Source organism: Marmota marmota, unplaced genomic scaffold, assembly GCF_001458135.2.
Source record: "Marmota marmota marmota unplaced genomic scaffold, marMar, whole genome shotgun sequence".
In the NCBI taxonomy this organism is placed as follows: Eukaryota; Metazoa; Chordata; class Mammalia; order Rodentia; family Sciuridae; genus Marmota; species Marmota marmota.
The window spans coordinates 9929872-9949173 of record NW_026000075.1 but is presented as its reverse complement, the minus strand read 5'-3'; the positions used below and the strand labels follow the sequence as shown (position 1 = coordinate 9949173).

Here is a 19302-nt window from a genome sequence, read left to right as displayed (position 1 = left end):
TTATTTTCTTTCTTTCTTTCTTTCTTTCTTTCTTTCTTTCTTTCTTTCTTTCTTTCTTTCTTTCTTTCTTTCTTTCTTTTTTTCTTTCTTTCTTTCTTTCTTTCTTTCTTTCTTTCTTTCTTTCTTTCTTTCTTTCTTTCTTTCAGCAGGCAGGAGAGCAAATAAGTGGTCACCACAAGATTAAGGGGCCTGTGATCCATTCTGTGAACACTTGGGAAGTGGGTAGAGATGGGAGAAAAATTTAGTCTCAGGGCTAAGAATATGGCTCAGTGGTAGAGCATTTGCCGAACATGCACGAGGCCCTGGGTTCAGTCCCCAGCACCAGAAAAACAAAAAGTCTCAGAGGTCTCACCATGTTAATTTGGTCATTTCTGATGAAAAAAAGTAAAAAATAAGAATACAGTTGTCTAAAGATACCTTAAAGCTAAAACCAAAACAAAACCTGAATAGCAAGGTTTTTGTTTTTTTGGCTAATTCCTCTTGGAATCACCTTTTTGGTTTGGCTGGTACTTTGCACAGAGCAATGAGGTTTGCCATAATAGAGTCTTTCCCTGGGCTCTGTTTGGCTCTCAGTAAGGCAGGCCCATTCCTCTTTTCCTCCTCTATGGAGAGGGCAATAGGGATTAGGCTGGAAAGTTACCTTCCAAAAGTGAGAAGGGCATTAGATTGCTGCTTCAGAGCTATGAAATTATTTGGAATGTTTTACAAATGGTTAATGTAACAACAAGAAAAAAGTAATTACAAAATGTGTACATCACAACATGCTTTTAAAGACACTTTGCGTTGTGCTCACATTCCCTTAAATGCTGTTCCCAAAGGTACAAGCCTCTAGCCAGCTTGAATCTCTGGGAAGACGCAGAGACAGTTTGGTGAAAAAGACAAAGGGGTTGGGGTAGAGGGGGTGTTGAAAGGAAAAATCAGCCTTCCACTTAAAGATCAGCCCTCAGTTTCAAGGTCAGCTTTGGGCTGTCTGGCCTCAGGTGGAGTCAGGGTCAGAGGGAGGAGCAGCAGCAGGGCAGGACTGGGGAGCTTTACATCTCATTCAGGTCAAGCAGAGTCTGGTCCAGTATCCTTTGTGTATAGACGTGCTCCTCTTTGGTGCATTTCAGCTTATCTTCCAAATCATCAATTGTCTTTTCCAGTTTGGCTACCTATGTCTCGGCAAACTCAGCGCCGGGTCTCTGCCTCCTTTAGTTTATCAGTGAGAATCTTTATTTCTTCTTCATATTTGTCTTCTTTTTGAGAGTACTTTTCTTCAGAAGCATTCAGACACTTCAGGTTCTGGTCCATCTGTCTGATCTGCTCATCCATCTCTCAGCAACGGGACTCTGCCAGCTCAGCTCAGCTCAGCTTGTTCCTTTGTGCATTCCAAGTCTCCTTCAATAATCACTAACTTACGAGCCACCTCTTCATACTTTCTATCTGCTTCTTCTGCATTGTGCTTCACTTCTTTGAGTTGGATTTTCTGGAGTTCTATCTTTTCTTCATCTTTTAGGGCCCAGTTTTCAATAACCTTCATACCTCTCTCTCATGAGCAGCTTTTTCTGCTTCCTTTAGCTTTTGCTTAGGCGCTCCTGTGTTATAGGGACAAATGAGGCAAGGCACTGAAGATAGCAGGAAAGAATTTTATTTGGCTGCAGCCAAGTTCAGAGGGTACAACTTTTGCTGTAATCAATTAATCCCCTGAACCCTGAGTTCAGGGAGTTTCAGAGTTTTATACCCAGTGTGTAAGGGGCGGGGCTCAGAAGTTCACAGTCTGCAGAAGTTCACAGTCTGCAGAAGTTCACATAAAAGCAGCTTTTTCTTTCACTGTTCTGGGCAAGTTAACTCTTCAAGGACAACACCTGAGAAGGGGAGAGCTTCATCTTCCCTTTCTTTCCTCCCCCTGCCAGCTGTTACCATGGGCCCATTTGTAACTTATCTTAAAAAAATATAGACATCTCTGTGAAGCCCAGCTCAAGGCCAGAGGCCTTGTTTATACATTTCTTCGAAGTACTATACTTGATATGTTTGTGAAAACTTGTAAGGGGGTGTCCAGCACCTGGAGTGCTGGTATCTTCTCGGCCAGTGGCCAAGTAAACAGGGTGACATGAAAATAGGAAGTTTATCTACATTGGACTCTTTTGCAGAGACTCTTGCAGAGACTCTTTTGCTGACAGTCCCAAAATCAGCCATGATGAAGAGGGCTTTTCTGTGGAGAAAGGGGGTGCCCACTTCACCTGAACAGGGTCCAGCTCTTCTTCCTACGGTTCAAGGAGGCTACCTCAGCCTCAGCCTGTTCCCCGGCCTGCCTTTCTCCCTCAACTTCCTGCTGGAGGCGCTCAGCCCTCTCCTCGGCATCATCTGCTTGCTGCTGCAGAACCTGGATCTTGTGCTTCACCGCCTCGATGGTGGTGATCCTGACCGTGGTGCCCACCCAGCGGCTTCTCGATATCTGCCTTCTGCCTCCTCTTGGCGCTGCAGCTGCTTCTCTGTTTCTCATTGTTCTTTCAGCTCATTCTAGATGAGCTGCAGTCCATACTATATCAAATTGTTCTTTTTTGGGGAGATAGTTTTTATGTAACTCACAGCATTTAGCAATCATTGAATGGGCTATTCCTTTATGAACATATTTTTTCCTCTTGGCTTTGGTGATATCACTCATTTCTTTTTTTTTTTTTTTAAAGAGAGAGAGAATTTTTTTTAATATTTATTTTTCAGTTTTTGGTGGACACAACATGTTTATTTTATTTTATATGGTGCTGAGGATCGAACCCAGTGCCCCGCGAATACCAGGGGAGCACGCTACCGCTTGAGCCACATCCCCAGCCCCAACTCATTTCTTATTCTCTTTTGCCTAACATTTCTCTCCAACTCTAAATCTAAATGTTTTATGTTCTTACTGAGTCATCGTTTTTCTATTATATTCTTTCTAAATGATCTCATTTAATTCCATGATTTTAAATAATATTTATATGTTGATAATTACTAACTATATCTTTTTCCCTATTTAGTTCCCTACTGGATACCTTCTTGTCCAAGTCTGATAGGCATTATAAACTTAACATAGCCAAGTTAGAACATTTGATTCTCTTTACTACTTTGAATTCCTCGATTTTTCTATCATCTTTCATAGTCTTTCTGTAAAAAGGTCTTCTAAATGTTTGTGTTGGTCTCCTAAATGATTGCTTCATTTATGTTGTCTTTCCATAAGCAACACTCTAAAAGCCACTCCCATGCTTTAAAAGTCAGTGGCTTTATGTTATTACAGATTTTTTTGTTTTTGTTTTTGGTATTAGATATTGAACCCAGGATCACTGAAATTTTAAAAGTCTTTTGAGCAGAATAGTTGGACAATTTGTAGTAGATTATTCTAAGAAAGTTGAAAGGTAGTTGGGAAATATCTAGACCATGAAGTAATCTACTGTGATGGATTGGGTCATGAGATAGGACACTAAATCAGGGTAGTTGGTGGTTGAAAAGTATGAAGCCCTGGGAAAATACTGATAGAAAGGAGTAATAAGAAGGGAACAGGGAAGATGAAGGTGAAATATTGATTTAAATGAAAGAAACATTGGCTTGGCACAAATAGGATGTTTATATTTTTCAGGACTATAGTACAATTTTAACGAAATTCATGTTATATCAAAGTAGAAATGTCTGATAGGTATTTGGAAAAGTTATACCTGGTGCTTGGAAGGAGGATCATGATTAGATATGTAACTCTGACCATAATGGACAGGGAATGAGGTGGTAGGTGCTGATCATAACTGACAATACTGAAATATATAGTTTGGGAGACAAGAAAAGAAAATGAACCATTAAATAAATTAATTTAAAAAGAAATAACTATGGGTAATTGGCAGAAAGTTCAGTAGTGGGAAGGGAACAGGGGCCAGTGGGAAGTAGGGGTGGGGTGGGAAGGAGAGGTACTAAGGACTGAATTAGAAAAAAATGTATTCCATGCTTTTGTAATTATGTCAAAATGGATTCATTCTACTATCATGTATAACTAAAAAGAACCAATTTTTTTTAAAAAAGGAAAGAAAACAAGCATGACATCTACACTAATCTATTAGGTCCTCTATTCAGTTTGTAGATCACTGCCTATACACCATATAATTAAATTAGATCAGTGTGTCTCCATTCCCCTCCCCTGTAATGGCAGACGTTTATGGGTTTGGTCAGTGTAGCCTGAAGTAATGTAAGGAAAGTGGAAAATTTCTTTGAGGTCTATTATCTTTGAAAAGCTTTCAGAGCTCTATTGCACACATGATTTGTTTTCATATAAAAATGTTTAAAAATATTTGGTATTGAATAAAATTGATATGCTGGGCATATATTACCTTGTTTACTTCATGTCACATATTCCTTTTATGTTATATATTCCTCTTCCAATTGAAAAACTTGCCATTAGGAGATATTCTATATGATATTGAAGTATTCTAAACATTTCTTTTCTTTTATCGGGGTGGTGGGTACCAGGGATTGAATTCAGGGGCACTTGGCACTGGGCCACGTCCCCAGCCCTGATTTGTATTTTATTTAGAGACAAGATTTCACTGAGTTGCTTAGCGCCTTGCTGTTGCTAAGGCTGACTTTGAACTCTTGATCCTCCTGCCTCAGACTCCCGAGCTGCTGGGATTATAGGCGTATGCTACCATGCCCGGTGAAGTATTTGAAACGTTTTGATTGAGAAAATGTGTTTTAACCTTCCATGATTTTTTTTTTCCTTTCATGAAATACCTATAAAGTATCCAAATTATATCTTTATTCTACTCTGAATTGGACTGGATGTTTTATATTATGATACTTTGATCTAACAAAAAACTTTTTTTTTTTTTTTTTAAATTGGGAATTGAATCCTGGGAGCACTCTTAACCACTGAGCCACATACCCAGCCTGTTTTATTTAGTTTTTTAAATTTTGAGATAGGGTCTGGCAAAGTTGCTTATAGCCTTGCCAAGTTGTTTAGGCTGGCTTTGAACCTGTGATCCCCAGCTTTTAGCCTCCTGAGTCGCATCACAGGGATTACAGGCATGTGCCACAACATCTGGCCGTCACAAAGAATTTTTAATTAATTTTTTTTCTATTTTTGTTGGGTGTTTCCTTCATATGTATGTAAGAAGTTTTACACAATTAATTTTGTATGATTATAACTATATATATATATATATATTTTTTTTTTTTTTCTCCTCATACTGGGAATTAAACCTAGGGCCTCATGCATCCTAGGAAAACCTTCTACCACTAAGGTACATTCCCTAGCCAATTTTATTTTTATTTTAATTTAGTTTAATTTTATATTTTCACTAGAGATTGAACCCAGGGGAGCTCTACCACTGAGCTATATCCCTAGTCCTTTTTGTTTTTTATTTTGAGACAGATTTTTACTAAGTCACTGGGAGTGACATGAAACTTGTGATCCTCCTACCTTCAGTTTCCCTAGTAGCAGGAATTACAGGCCTATGCTACTGTGCCTGGCATGGCTCCTTTTTTAACCATAGCATTTTTATATGTTACTTTATATTTTATTTTTATTTATTTATTTATTAAAAATTTTTTTTGTAGTTGTACGTGGACAGAATGCCTTTATTTTATTTGCTTATTTTTGTGTGGTGCTGAGGATCGATTCCTGTGTCTCACACATGCTAGGCAAGTGCTCCACCACTAAGCCACCACTCCAGCCCCCATTTTATTTTATTATTTTAGCTTTACAAAGATTCCTATTCCTTCTAAATAGAATTTTCAAATGGATTTTTTTTTTGCCACGTTGCTTTAACCTTCATTTATTAAAAATGTTTCTACATACATACAAATGTGCACACGTGCCTGCACACACACACTTTTTTAATATCTGCACTGTTTGAGAGTAAGTTTTAGATATGATGTGCTTTTAACTCTATATGTTTGTTTCCCAAAATTGAGGTTATTTCTTAAATAACCACATTATACTTATATAATGAGGAAATTGGCATTGATGCCATGAACTATAGACTCAAATTTCTCTCGTTTTCCCACTAATATCTTTAGAGCTTTGTGTGGAGGTTCTAGCAGGAGAGCACAGATAATTGTATACCTTTGACTGAAGATCACTCCTCCTCTAGTGGGGAAGGTTGTCCTTTTTGATTGAGTATGCAGCTTCCTGAAAGATGCCTGTGGAGCAGTGAGGGAGGAAAGGAACACCCAGTAGCCAGCCAGATCAGCCAAATCAACACTTGTAATCACTGGAGTGACAGATTTCACATCTAGATAGCCCCCACATCCTGACCCACTAATAACTGTCCTTTTAAGCAAAGCAAAACCTAAAAGTTCATTTTGTTGGTCTAAGGTCTAATGCAGTATTATAGTTGGTTGTCTTTATCCTCCTCTAGAACAGGTTCTTGTTGTTCTTTTTTTTTTTAAAGATAGAGTGAGAGAGGGAGGGAGAGAGAGAGAGAGAGAAATAATTTTAATATTTATTTTTTAGTTTTCGGCGGACACAACATCTTTGTTTGTATGTGGTGCTGAGGATCGAACCCGGGCCGCACGCATGCCAGGCGAGCGCGCTACCGCTTGAGCCACATCCCCAGCCCCTCTTGTTGTTCTTTGTATTTAATGACCTTTACATTTTTGGGGGCATATGTACCATTTATTAGTAGAATGTGTGTCAAATTGGAATGAGTTATATTTTTGACCATTATATTTTTCTGGCCTTATAATGAAATTTTACTTTAATGAAAATATAAATGGTGGTGGTATATTAAGCAGCTCCCCCCCATTTTGTTAAATCTGTAAAATGTTTGGTACTTAGAGTTGGCTTCCATTAAATCTTTCTTTCGTACCTTTCAGAAACACCGAAGTCTTGTAATATATCTTCTAAAAATTCCACTCCCATTCCTTCAAAGCAGTCAGCCAGGTGGCAAGTTGCGAAAGAGCTCTATCAGACTGAAAGTAATTATGTAAATATTTTGGCAACAATTATTCAAGTAAGTATGGGTTTGGTTGTAAAATGATTGCCAGTGTTCCTAATACATAATCTAGAAAACTATGTTCTTATTTGGATATTTTTGTGTTTTGTTTTTGTTAAAAATATTGTTTCTTATAAAAAGTATGTATGCATATAATTTGAACACAGATATTAAAAATGAAAATGTGTGATGAAAACTGCTATTAGGGAATGGCATTACTCATCCAGAAATAGCACCATTTTTAGTAATCACTTTAAGGAGAGAAAGACCCTGAGTCTTAGTTGGTGGTCTTAGGACAATGTTTGATTCAGAACTATGTAGATTTGGGTTGTCAACTAAAGCAACCAAGAGAGATTCTCCAAAGAATAATGATATTTATTTGGGAATAACAGCATTTTGTTGGGAATATGCAGGTCATAGTATTCAGAGAGGTTGAAGCAAGGGAAAGTTTTTAAAGACAAAAATGTAAAGGATTACATGCAATATTTTGAAATAATAATGCTTGTTCCTGATGGTTAATGAGAGTAATGTCAGTTCAAGGTTGAACAAACAATTGCTGGTCAGATGTCCTTTGTGAAAGTACTTTTTGTATAAGATTGTGGTGACTTCTTGGAAATTTTTGTTTTCGGAAGTCTTTTGTGTTTTTACTATCATGCAATTATGTCTAAGGACCCTTCCTTCATAACTTCCTGGATTTATTTAGTTTCCTTTGGTTAGAATTGACACAAGGGACTCCATTGTGATTCTGACAACTTTGACATTGTCAAAGTACTGCATTTATATTTGGAAATGGTACAAAATTTTTTTGAAAGTGTGTAATAAATCATTGCTGTATTTAATACAGTATACATGAGAAAAAGATTGTCTAAGCAGTAGTAATGAAGCATAACAATATTGATATCAGTAATTTTTTAGTAATCATTTCATGTGACCCATGAAATATGCAGTGGTTATTCTTATATAAAGAATATATACACACACACCCACACATATGTATGTATGTATATATGTGTGGGTGTGTGTGTGTGTATACATTTTTTTTTCCTGGCACTGGGAACTGAACTCAGGCCCTTGCACATGGTAGATAAGAGCTCTACCACTGAGCTATATCCTCAGCCCTGCTTACCAATATTGAAATGTACTATGAAGTTATTTCTAAAGAAAAACAATTTTATTGAATCTTTATAGGGTAAGATTGAAGAAGATATTAAGGAGTAAATTGACATTCAGTGCTCTGAAAGATACAATAATAGAACATTATTTAGGCACCTGTAAAGAAAAGGAAAAATAGTGGGGCATGGTGGCATATGCCTGTAATCCCAGTGACTTGGGAGTATGGAGCAGTAGGATCGAAAATTCAATATCAGTCTCAGCAACTTAGTAAATCCTAAGCAACTTAGTGTGACCCTGTCTCAAAATAAAAAATGAAAAGGGCTGGGGATGTGGTTCAGTGGTTAAGTACCCCTGAGTTCTATCACTGGTACCAAAAAAAAAAAAAAAAAGAAAAAAAAGAAAGAAAAGGAATACATTTGTTTTAGGTAGTGAAGGAGATAATTTTACATACTGTCAAGAAAATAAAGTTGAGGCCACCAGACTTATCTTTGAGTAGACAATAATAGGGAGTTTTTGATGTGAGTTTAGTTTTAAACAGAATTTGTTTGAATTCTTAAAATGACTCCTTAAGGAAAACTTGTACACTGTTGGTGGGATTATAAATTAGTACAACCACTATGGAAATCAGTATGGAGTTTCCTCAAGAGATTAGGAATGGACCCAACTATACCACCCCTCAATATTTATCCTAAGGCATTAAACTCAGCATACATGCATAACTATGATACTTATAGCAGCACAATTCACAATAGCCAAACTAGAACCGGCTTAGGTATTTGTCAGCAGATGGATGTATAAAGAAAATGTGGTGTATATATACACACAATTCATCCATAAAGAAAAATGAGATTATGTCATTCACAGGAAAATGTTTGGAATTTGAGAACATCATGTTAATGAAATAAGTCAAACTCAGTAGTTCATATGTTTTCTCTCATGTGGAAGCTATTTTTTTTTTTAAAAAGGAAAAAAAAGGTGAGGAGGATCTCATGAAATAAAAGGGAGATCAGTAAAATAGAGGAAAGGGATCAGAGGGAAGGAGGAAAAAATGGAAAGGGGAAATACTGGGGAATAGTATTGGCCAAATTATATTATTTATTTATTTTTTAAAATGAACCCAGGGCCTCACACATGCCAGGCAAGCATTCTACCACTAAGCTGCAACTCTAGCCCCAAAGTATATTATGTTATTGTAGGCATCTGTGAATATGTAACAACAGATTCCATTATTATGTACAACTCATTAAAAAAATGAGGGGAAAAACCCCGATTCCTTCAAGTCCAATCTAATGGCCTTTAATTGCTTATACCATTGGTAAAATGCATGAATAAGAAATGAAAAGACTTCTTTCTTGATGGTCATAGAGATTTGTGTTCACAACTTTTTTTTTATTAGCAGTAGTTAATGTTTTATGAGGCCTTTTCCTGTTTTAAACTTATTTTTAAATCAGCTTTGCTCTTTCTCAAGGGAAATCATCATAGATGAACTTCTTGTATTTATAGTATATAGTGTAAGTATTTATAGTGAAACAATGTGGTTGAGTATCAGAAAATTCCTTTACCGTATACTATTCATGTACTTTGGTAGCCATTATTACCTAGAAATGTAAATCTTTTCACGCCATGGTAAAAGGCACCGAAATTTCAGAATTCTGATTTTCATATCAGTTAAATAAATTCATGAAAACTCCTTTTTAAAAAACCCATAAAATCATTAGACTGGAGACAAGTTTTCATACTACTTTGCTTAGTATAAACTCATCAATTTTTAAAAAATATATATTTTAGTTGTAGATGGACACAGTACCTTTATTTTATTTATTTATTTTTTATGTGGTGCTGAGGATTGAACCCAGTGCCTCATACGTGCAAGATGAGTACGTTACCACTGAGCCACAACTCCAGCCCCTCATCAAATGTTTTATGCAAACCTAAATTCATGATAGTATTCTCTCTAAGCTTTGTTTTAGGCCTAGTGTTTTCTTATTTTGAATTGTATTTGGCATAAATTAGTTTCAGCATAGCTATTCAAACTAAATGAATATCCAGAAAGTTTATTTATTCTATATAATCCTTTGGTGACTCCTAATATAAACTATTGAGCCAAGTATTAAAGAGGATTTCTGTTTTAAAGGAAGTTCTAGTGAAAGAGGAGAAAGAATCTAATTGTTACCATGTGGAAAGTTATGAACATTGTGAGATAATAAACATTGCAAGGGAGGTTTAGTTATGCTGTTAAATTTGTAAACTGAGAGTTTTACTACTCTTCTAGCTTAGGGAAGGTGTTAGTCTAGAATTCTGTGACTTTTACATCAGAAAAGCAACATAAAGAAAGTAACGATTGAAGTAAAATTTTAAAGTATAGTTATGATTGGTACATGCAAACAATATGGGTGGGAAGTCTGTTTGAGATTGGGCAAACAGTCCAAGTGATGGAAGAAGTATATCATTCAAGGTAGAGTAGCGCATGGATATAGAGAAAGTTGAGATAAGATGGTCTGTGTCAGACTTGAAGGCCTTTGAACAGTGTATTTATCCACAAGCTGTAGGAAAATTTATAATGTGAAGGGGGAATAATAATTACATCTGACTTATACATTTCAGAAAGATAACTTGGTTTACTTTGAAGATGTTGACTTTGGAGATGTTGAAGAGGGTAGATTGTGGCGACAGAGACAAGTTTGGAGATTATCTTACTAGTTCATCAGAGATTTTGAGGTGCTGAACTTCTTAGGGTTGAATCAGTAAAAATGAAGAGGATATATTTCAGAAATATTAGAAAGGTAGAATCAATAGTTTTTAGCTACTTTATTTTAATTTTTTGATACTGGCTGTTGAACCCAGGGGTACTCAAAACACAAAACTACATTCCCAAATCCTTTTTATTTTTTATTTTGAGACAGGGTCTCACTAAGTTGCTGAGGCTGGCCTCAAAATTTTGATCCTCCTGTCTCAGCCATGCAAGTCACTAGGATTATAGATATGTACCACTACACCTGACTATCTACCTAATTTCATATGGGGGATTAAAGCAAATATAGTAGAGCTATTTTAGGATAGTTTATATCCTAAGACTACCAGGAGATTTTTAATGAAAAGTGATGTATTTTGGTTAGGACTTTGAATGAACTGATGACTAGAAAGAGTAATACTTAAAAATTGATTACAGGTATTTTTGAGACCTTTATTGTGTTTTTTTCCCATTCCTTTCCCTCTGATCAGAAATAATCATTATCTGAAATTTTGTACTTATAGATCCCTGGTACACATATCACATATGTGTAAGAATACAAGTTTTATAATCATTTTTATACCTTTAAAGCAAATTACTTTTTTTTTTTTTTTACAAATAGAAGTATTCTTGAAATCTATCTTTGTCAATGCATGTAGCTGTAATTCTTTTTATTTTTCAGTACTGGGGATTAAATTCAGGGGTTCTTTACCACTGAACTCCATCTCTAGTCCTTTTTTATTTTATATTTTTCATTTTGAGATAGGGTCTCTCTAAGTATTTTAGAGTCTCTTTAAGTTGCTAAGGCTGGCCTTGAATTTGGTGATCCTTCTGCCTCAGCCTCCTAAATTGCTAGGATTGTAGGCATACACATTATTACCCAAAACAATTAATTCTTTTCCTTTGTGATTATACCTATTTTTTTAACTATTCTGTTGTAATAGACATATGGGTTATTGTAAGTTTTAGGTTTCTTGTTTTCTGTTTTTTTTTTTTTTTTTATCATTATTAGCAGTGCTACTGTGGATATTCATATGTAAACATGTCTCCTAGAAAACATTCTGGATAAAAAGTCTGGAATTGCTGAGCCATATGCTATGCACATTTTCATTTTTACTGGAATTTGGTGGTAGGTTGGAAAGTAGGCTTTGTGTTAGTCTCTGTGCCTGCTGCAGCTTCTATAGGTGGAACTTAAATTTTCATTAGATTAGGCAAGTGTCCTTGAGGGCAAAAGTTGGCTTTAGTACTAAACTTTTTGTTTTCACTCTGATTTTAACTTTTAAAGTCACCCCAGTTTCTTATGAGCTTACTGATGTATCTGGTTTTTCTTTTCTTTTTGAGAGAGAGAGAGAGAATTTTTTAATATTTATTTTTTAGTTTTCGGTGGACATAACATCTTTGTTTGTATGTGGTGCTGAGGATCGAACCCGGGCCGCATGCATTTCAGGCGAGCACGCTACTGATTGAGCCACATCTCCAGACCTGGTTTTCTTAATTAAACATTTTTAGTTGATTTTTGCAGGTAGGGTTCACCCTACTAGTAGAAATGGAAAGCTTGATTATGTGTATGTGGGTGTGGGTGTGTATTTGGAATTTATAGGTTTGTTTTAAGTTAAGAATTGTATGATAAAACAAAATATGAATGAGAAAAACAAAGAATTATTACTGTTTTACGGGGGCTGAATATGTAGAGTACATACATGCCTAGCACACAGAGGCCCTTGGTTCTACCCTAACACACAAATAGTAACAAAAATAGTAACAAAATTATTACTATTTTTTAAGAACTCCTAAAATTCTGCTAGTCTACTCTTTACAAATCATACGTCCCCCCCATACACCTTCTATTTGTGTCTGTCTGTAGGGTGAACCCTATGTTCAAAATATGGTTACATCAAAAATTCATTGAAATCCCCTAACCTATGGGACATCATAGCTTAGCAACACAATATATTATAGTGTATACTGCTAGCCTAGGAAAAGATCAAAATTTAAAATTCAGAATATGAACATGGTTTCTACTAAATGCATGTCACTTTCACACCATCATAAAGTTAAAATCGTAAGTCAGGAACTGTACCTTTCATGTCATTGGCATCTGTAGTGATGTCACAGTTTTTATTTCTTTTTTTTTTTTGTATTTTTCTTTTTTTAATTGGTTCTTTTTAGTGATATATAACAGAATGCATTTTAACATAATGGTAAAAACATGGAATACATCTTATTCTAATTTAGTCCTTAATACCTCCCATTCCCCTCCACTGCTCCATTTCTTGTTCCCTTTCCTCTACTCTACTGATCTTTCTGCCATTTATCCTAGTTATTTTTTTAAAAAATAATTTCTTATGGATGTACTTGATGGTGAGATTCACTGTGGTGTTTTCACATATGTATATAGGAAAGTTAAGTCAAGTTCCTTCTATTGTCTTTCCTTTTCTCATTCCTCTTCCCTTCCATTCATTCCCCTTTTTCTATTCCACACAACTCTTTTTTAACCACCCAGCCTTTTTTTTTTGCCCCCTCCCTCCCCTTTGCCCTATCTAAATTTCCCCATTCCTCCCATGCTTCCCCCCACCCCCATTATGGAGCAGCATCCACAAATCAGAGAAAACATTCAACCTTTGGTTTTTAGGAATTGGCCTACTTCACTTAGCATGATATTCTCCAACTCCATCCATTTACCTGCAAATGCAATGATTTTTTTCTTTTAATTCTGAGTAAAATTCCATTGTGTATATATACCACATCTAGGTTGGTTCCACAATTTAGTTATTGTGAATTGTGGCTTCCTTACTGTGGTATGCTGTTTTTACATCCTTTGGGTATAAACCGAGGAGTGGGATAGCTGGGTCAAATGGTAATTCCATTCCCAGTTTTCCAGGGAATCTCCATACTGCTTTCCAGATTGGTTACTCCAATTTACAGTCCCACCAGCAATGTATGAGTATACGTTTTCTCCCACATCCTCACCAACACTTATTATTGTTTGTATTCTTAATAGCTGCCTTTCTGACTGGAGTGAAATGAAATCTTAGAGTAGTTTTGATTTGCATTTCTCTAATTGCTGGAGATGTTGAACATTTTTTACCATCCCCCCACCCCAATTGTGAATTAGCTTTTACATATCAGAGGAAATATTCAACTTTTGGCTTTTTGTGACTAGTTTATTTCATTTAGCATGACAGACTGTAGATCCATCTATTTACTGGCAAGTGTTGTAAAGTCATTCTTTATGGCTAAGTAATACTCTATTGTGTATATATACCACATTTTCTATAATCTTTTGAAGGGCACCTAAGTTGGCTCCATAGCTTAGTTATTGTGAATTGTTTGCTATAAACATTGATGTGGCTGTGTCAACTGTAGTATGCTGATTTTAACGCCTTTGGATATATACTGGGGGGTGGGATGACTAGGTCAAATGGTGGTTCCGTTCCAAGTTTTCTGAAGAATCCATACTGCTTTCCAGAGTGGTTGTACCACTTTGTCATCCCACCATAATGTATGAGTGTATCCCTTTCGCCACATCCTTACCAACTTTATTGTTATTTGTGTTCTTGATAATTGCTGTTTTGACTGGAGTGAGATGAAATTTCAGTGTTTGTTTATATTTGCATTTCTCTAATTGCTAGAGATGTTGAACATTTTCTTGCATATTTGTTGACTATATTTCTTCTTTTGAGAAGTTTCTGTTTAGTTTCTTTGCCCATTTATTGGTTGGGTTATTTGTTTATACTACAGAGCTATAGTAACAAAAACAGCATAGTTATTAGCACCAAAACAGGCATGAAGGCCAATGGAATAGAATAGAAGAAACAGACAAACCCACATAAATACAGTTGTCTCATATTTGGCAAGGTGCCAGAAACATACATTGGAGAAAAGATATCCTTTTTAACAAATGGCACTGAAAAAAAAAACTGGAAATCCATATATAGTAGAATGAAATTTAACCCCAATCTCTCATCTTGCACACTACTGAACTCAAAGTAGATCAAAGACTTAGGAATTAGACCAGAAACCCTGCTCCTGCTAAAAGAAAATGTAGACTCAGCACTCCAAATGTTGGTTCAGAAACTGAATTCCTTAACAAGACTCCTGATGTGTAGGAGGTAAAACCAGAAATCATTAAAAAGCTTCTTCACAGCAAAGGAAACAATCAAAAGCATGAAGAGAGAACTTACAGAATGGGAGAAAATCTCAACTGCTCCTCAGATAGGGCATTTATATCCAGGATATACAAATAACTCAAAAAAACTTAACATCAAAAAACAAAACAAGGAGCTGGGATTGTGGCTCAGTGGTAGAGTGCTCGCCTAGTACGGGCGGGACTAGGGTTGGATCCTCAGCACCACATAAAAAAAAAATAAAACGCATTGTGTTGTGTCCATCTACACCAAAAAATAATATTAAAACAATAACAACAACAAAAACAACAACCCAGTCAATCAATAGACAAAGAAACTAAATAGACTTTTTAATATTAGTAATTTGTGTCCTCTTTTTTTCTTAGTTACCCTGGCTAGACAATTACTGATTTTATTCATCTTTTCAAAGAACCACCTTCAGGTTTTGTTGATTTTTTTTTTTTTTTTTTTTTCCTTTACTGAGTTCTTATATTCAATTTTATTGATTTCTGCTCGAATTTTTACTTCTTCTCTTTGGATTCAATTTGGTTTTCACTTTCTAGTGGAAGCTTAAATTACTGATTTTTATATCCTCAGTTGATAGATTACTGACTTCATACCTTTCTTTTTTTAAAAAAAAATATTAATAGCTCTTAATCTTCAGGTATTTACAGTTTACTTTTTTTCCCATGTGTGTGTTTTACTTCTAGTCAGTCCCTTCTGTTCTTTGTGTTATTATGGTCATTCATTTTACCTCTCTATATATTAAGAGCCCAATAATACATTATTATTATTTTGCTTACTTTGAAAGAACAATTGACCTTTTAAAATTTTAGTTTTGTTGGGGAGATATGCAGTTCTATAAATTTTAACACATGAATATTTGTGTATCCACAATTAGGCTGTAGAACATTTTTTCATTCTCCAAAAGTTCCTTGATGCTTTTCCTTTATAAGTCACACCTTTGTCCCTCTCCCAGCCAGTCTCTTTTTCATCATTGCAATTTTCATATTTTTTGAGAATGTCATGTAAGTGGAATCATATGGCATACAACCTAATGAGGTTGGCTTCTTTATATATATTTAATTGTAGATAGACACAATGACTTTATTTATTTATTTATTTTTATGTGGTGCCAAGGATTGAACCCAGTGCCTCACATGTTCTAAGCAAGCACTCTATCACTGATCTACAACCCCAGCCCTAGCTTTTTTTTTTTTTAATTTTATTAGAGCACTATAATTTACATAGTATATGAGTTAATTTCATTTTGACAAAATCATACATGCAAGGAACTCGGTTTCAAATACTTTTTTTTATGGTGTTGGGGCTTGAACTTAGGGCCTTGTACATGTGAGGCAAGCACTCTACCAACTGAGCTATATCCACAGCCCTAAGGAATTTGATTTCAATCCCAATATCCACACTCCACTTTTCCCAACCTTCCCTCCCCTTATTCTCCCTGTACTGTAGGAAGCTTTCTTTTTTCTACATATACATAAAGGTGATATTCCCTTTAGTACCTTTATATATCTTGTTGCATTCATTCCATTTTTCTTTCCCTTCCTTCCTCATTCTTCTACTTACTCCACTGATCTTCCCTATGTCTTTATGGTGTTCAATCCCTTTACCAACTGCCTTCTTTCCCTTGTCTTGCTCTAGCTCTGGCTTCTGCACATGAGAGAAAATATTTGACTCTTCATTTTCTGAGTATGGTTTGTTTCATTAAGCCTGTTTTTCCCCATTTCTATCCATTTACTGGTAAATATAATTATTTCATTCTTTATGGCTGAGTAGAACTCCATTGTATATCTATACCACATTTTCTTAATCTATTCATTTATTGACAGGCATCTGGGTGATTCCATAATTTGGGTGTTGTGAATTGTGCTGCTGTAAACATTAAAGTGGCTGTATTGCTATAGTAGGCTGATATTAGATCTTCTGGATAAATACCAAGAAGTGGGATAGCTGGGTCATGTGGTTGTACCATTCCTAGTTTTTTGCAAAATGCATACTGTTTTCCAGAGTAGTTGTACTCATTTGCAGCCGATATTGTGGTATTTCCATTTTTGGCAATTATGAATAGAGCTTTTATCGATATTTATGTATAGGTTTTATATGAACATGAGTTTTCATTTCTCTTGGGTAAATACTCAGGAGTGGGGTTGTTGGATCATTTGGTAAGAAATGTTTAACATTTTAAGAAACAGACAAATGTTTTTCCAGAGGTGCTATATAGTTTTGCATTCAATGTATGATATTAATGCTCATATTCTTACCAGTGCTTGAAAGGATCAGTTCCTGTCTCTGTGTCTGTCCACCTCCCTTCCCAATCCTCTTGCTGGGGATTGAACACAGGGACACTTTACCATTGAGCTATATCAACAGCTTTTTAAAATTTTGAGACAGGGTCTTGCTGTGTTGCCAAGACTGGCCTTCAGTTTGTAATCCTTCCGCCTCAGCCTCTCAGCTAAGTAGATGGGATTATAGGAGTGCGACAGTATACCTGGCCAGTGTCAGTATTTTTTTTTATTTTAGCATTTTATTAGGTATGTGGTGTTATCTCATTGTGACATTAGTTTTCATTTCCATAATGAGTAATGATCTTGAACATCTATTCTTTACTTGACATCTTTATCTATTTTCATAAAAATAACTTCACTTTTTTTTTTTGCCTATTTTTAAATTGGCCTACTTCTTCCTGAGTTTTTAGATTCTTTATATATTTTGGATATTAGTCCTTTGTCAGGTATGTGATTTGTAAATATTCATAGTCCATAGCATGTCTTTAATTTTGTTAAATGTCTTTTGCTGAGAACGTTTTACATTTTTATTGAATTTATGAGTCTAGTTTATGAGTTTTTCATTTATAAATAATGCTTTTGAGGTCATGTCTAAGAACTCTACTTAAACTAAATCATGAAGATTTTCTTCTGTGTTCTTTTCTAAATATCTCACAGTTTTTAGGTCTCCGATCCATTTTGAGGTAATTTTCATATAAGATGTTATATTTAGGTTGATGTTCATTTGTGGCCATAGCAAATGGTGTTCTAATACCATTTGTTGAAAGATTATTCTCCTTTCCTTCTATTGAATTGTTTTGCACCCTTCCCTAAAATTACTTGGCAATATTTGCATAGGGTGTTTTTTCTGACCTTAATTCTCTTCTATTGATCTGTGTTTTTCCTCTCACAATATCACACAGTCTTGAATAGTATAGCTTTTTAAGAAGATGTTTCTTTGCATTTACAAAGAAATATTTAGGATCAGATTTTCTGTATCTACAAAATGTCCTTGATGGGCATGTGCTTGAAATCCATAGGTGAATTGGTAGGAGAATTGACATTTTTACTGGGTTGAGTCTTTGAATCCATGACTGTATGTCTTCTTTTTTTTTAGCTCCTTTTCTTTTATCAGCTTTTTGAAATTTTTAGAATTATTTGTCTTATGATATTTACACCTAAGTAAGTTAATTTCTTGTTATAAATGTTACTGTTTTTAAATTTTATTTTCAGCTTGTATATTACTGGTATATTATAGTTAAGGTGTGTGTGTGTGTGTGTGTATGTATATATGTCTGCCCTTGTGTCCTTCAATCATTGAAAATACATTTATTAGTTCTTTTTTTTTTTATTGTTGGTTGTAGATTTTTTCCTTTTATAATTTTGAATTGATATAAGCAACAACATAATAGATCTTCTAGCATCAAATTCAGTTTTCCTTTACATCAAGTTTTTATACTACAGTCTCTAAAACATTTAATACTTCATATTAACTATATGTCTGGAAATGATTGGTTATTGATTTCTTTTTTATGTTGAATAAAGAAGTAGAAATTATTCTTGTCAATTTTAATTTCATTTTATAAAACCGTGATAAAATTATATTAGTTTCTAAGGTAAGATAACATTTCCTGATGAGGGTGTATATATACGCACACACATATACATACATAAGTATATAAGTAAGTGAATAGAAATGTTATGAGAAAAAATGTATCAAATTTAGGGAAAGTATTTATTATTACTATTTTTCTTCACATCAACATCTTGTCCCTCTTTACCACTATCTGTATTTTACCTTTTGTTCCTTTCCTACAATCTATTTTAATTAGCGCTTTTCTTCATTTAGTTATTTCAGGTACCCTTGGAAGAGGAAGGACAGCGTGGTGGGCCTATCCTTGCACCAGAAGAGATTAAGACTATTTTTGGTAGCATCCCAGATATCTTTGATGTACACACTAAGATAAAGGTAAATTTGAATCCTTTAGGTTGGTAGTATTTCTTTTTTCTTTTTTTTGGGGTAGGGTGTATTATTGTGATCTTTTAGTTATCTTAATAAATTTTGTGTTGAAAACTTATTACCTCATTTGTTTCTTTCAATCGGTTGCCCCTTTGTT

The 19302-nt window shown here is 35.0% G+C and overlaps 2 protein-coding genes and 1 pseudogene across 5 annotated transcripts in view; 1 reads left to right on the top strand and 2 right to left on the bottom strand.

The window, feature by feature from the left end:
* The window catches only part of Ect2 (epithelial cell transforming 2), a 79059-nt gene that overhangs the window by 15802 nt on the left and 43955 nt on the right, over positions 1–19302 (top strand). For all 4 annotated transcript variants that reach the window (XM_048814282.1, XM_015494257.2, XM_048814281.1 and 1 more), the window contains 2 exons: positions 6811–6947; positions 19035–19154. In XM_048814282.1, the coding sequence (XP_048670239.1) occupies positions 6811–6947; positions 19035–19154 (257 nt within the window). The remainder of the gene's footprint in view (positions 1–6810; positions 6948–19034; positions 19155–19302) is intronic.
* Positions 157–1557, bottom strand: LOC107149476 (annotated as a pseudogene).
* On the bottom strand, positions 2116–2722 carry LOC125620059 (tropomyosin alpha-3 chain-like). The gene has a single exon (XM_048814283.1). The coding sequence runs from the start codon at positions 2480–2482 to the stop codon at positions 2216–2218; it is 267 nt and encodes an 88-aa protein (XP_048670240.1). The 5' UTR covers positions 2483–2722; the 3' UTR covers positions 2116–2215.

What these genes read in the sequence shown, in the direction of transcription:
- LOC125620059 (XM_048814283.1), bottom strand. Translation starts at nt 2,482, where the DNA reads ATGAGAAACAGAGAAGCAGCTGCAGCGCCAAGAGGAGGCAGAAGGCAG.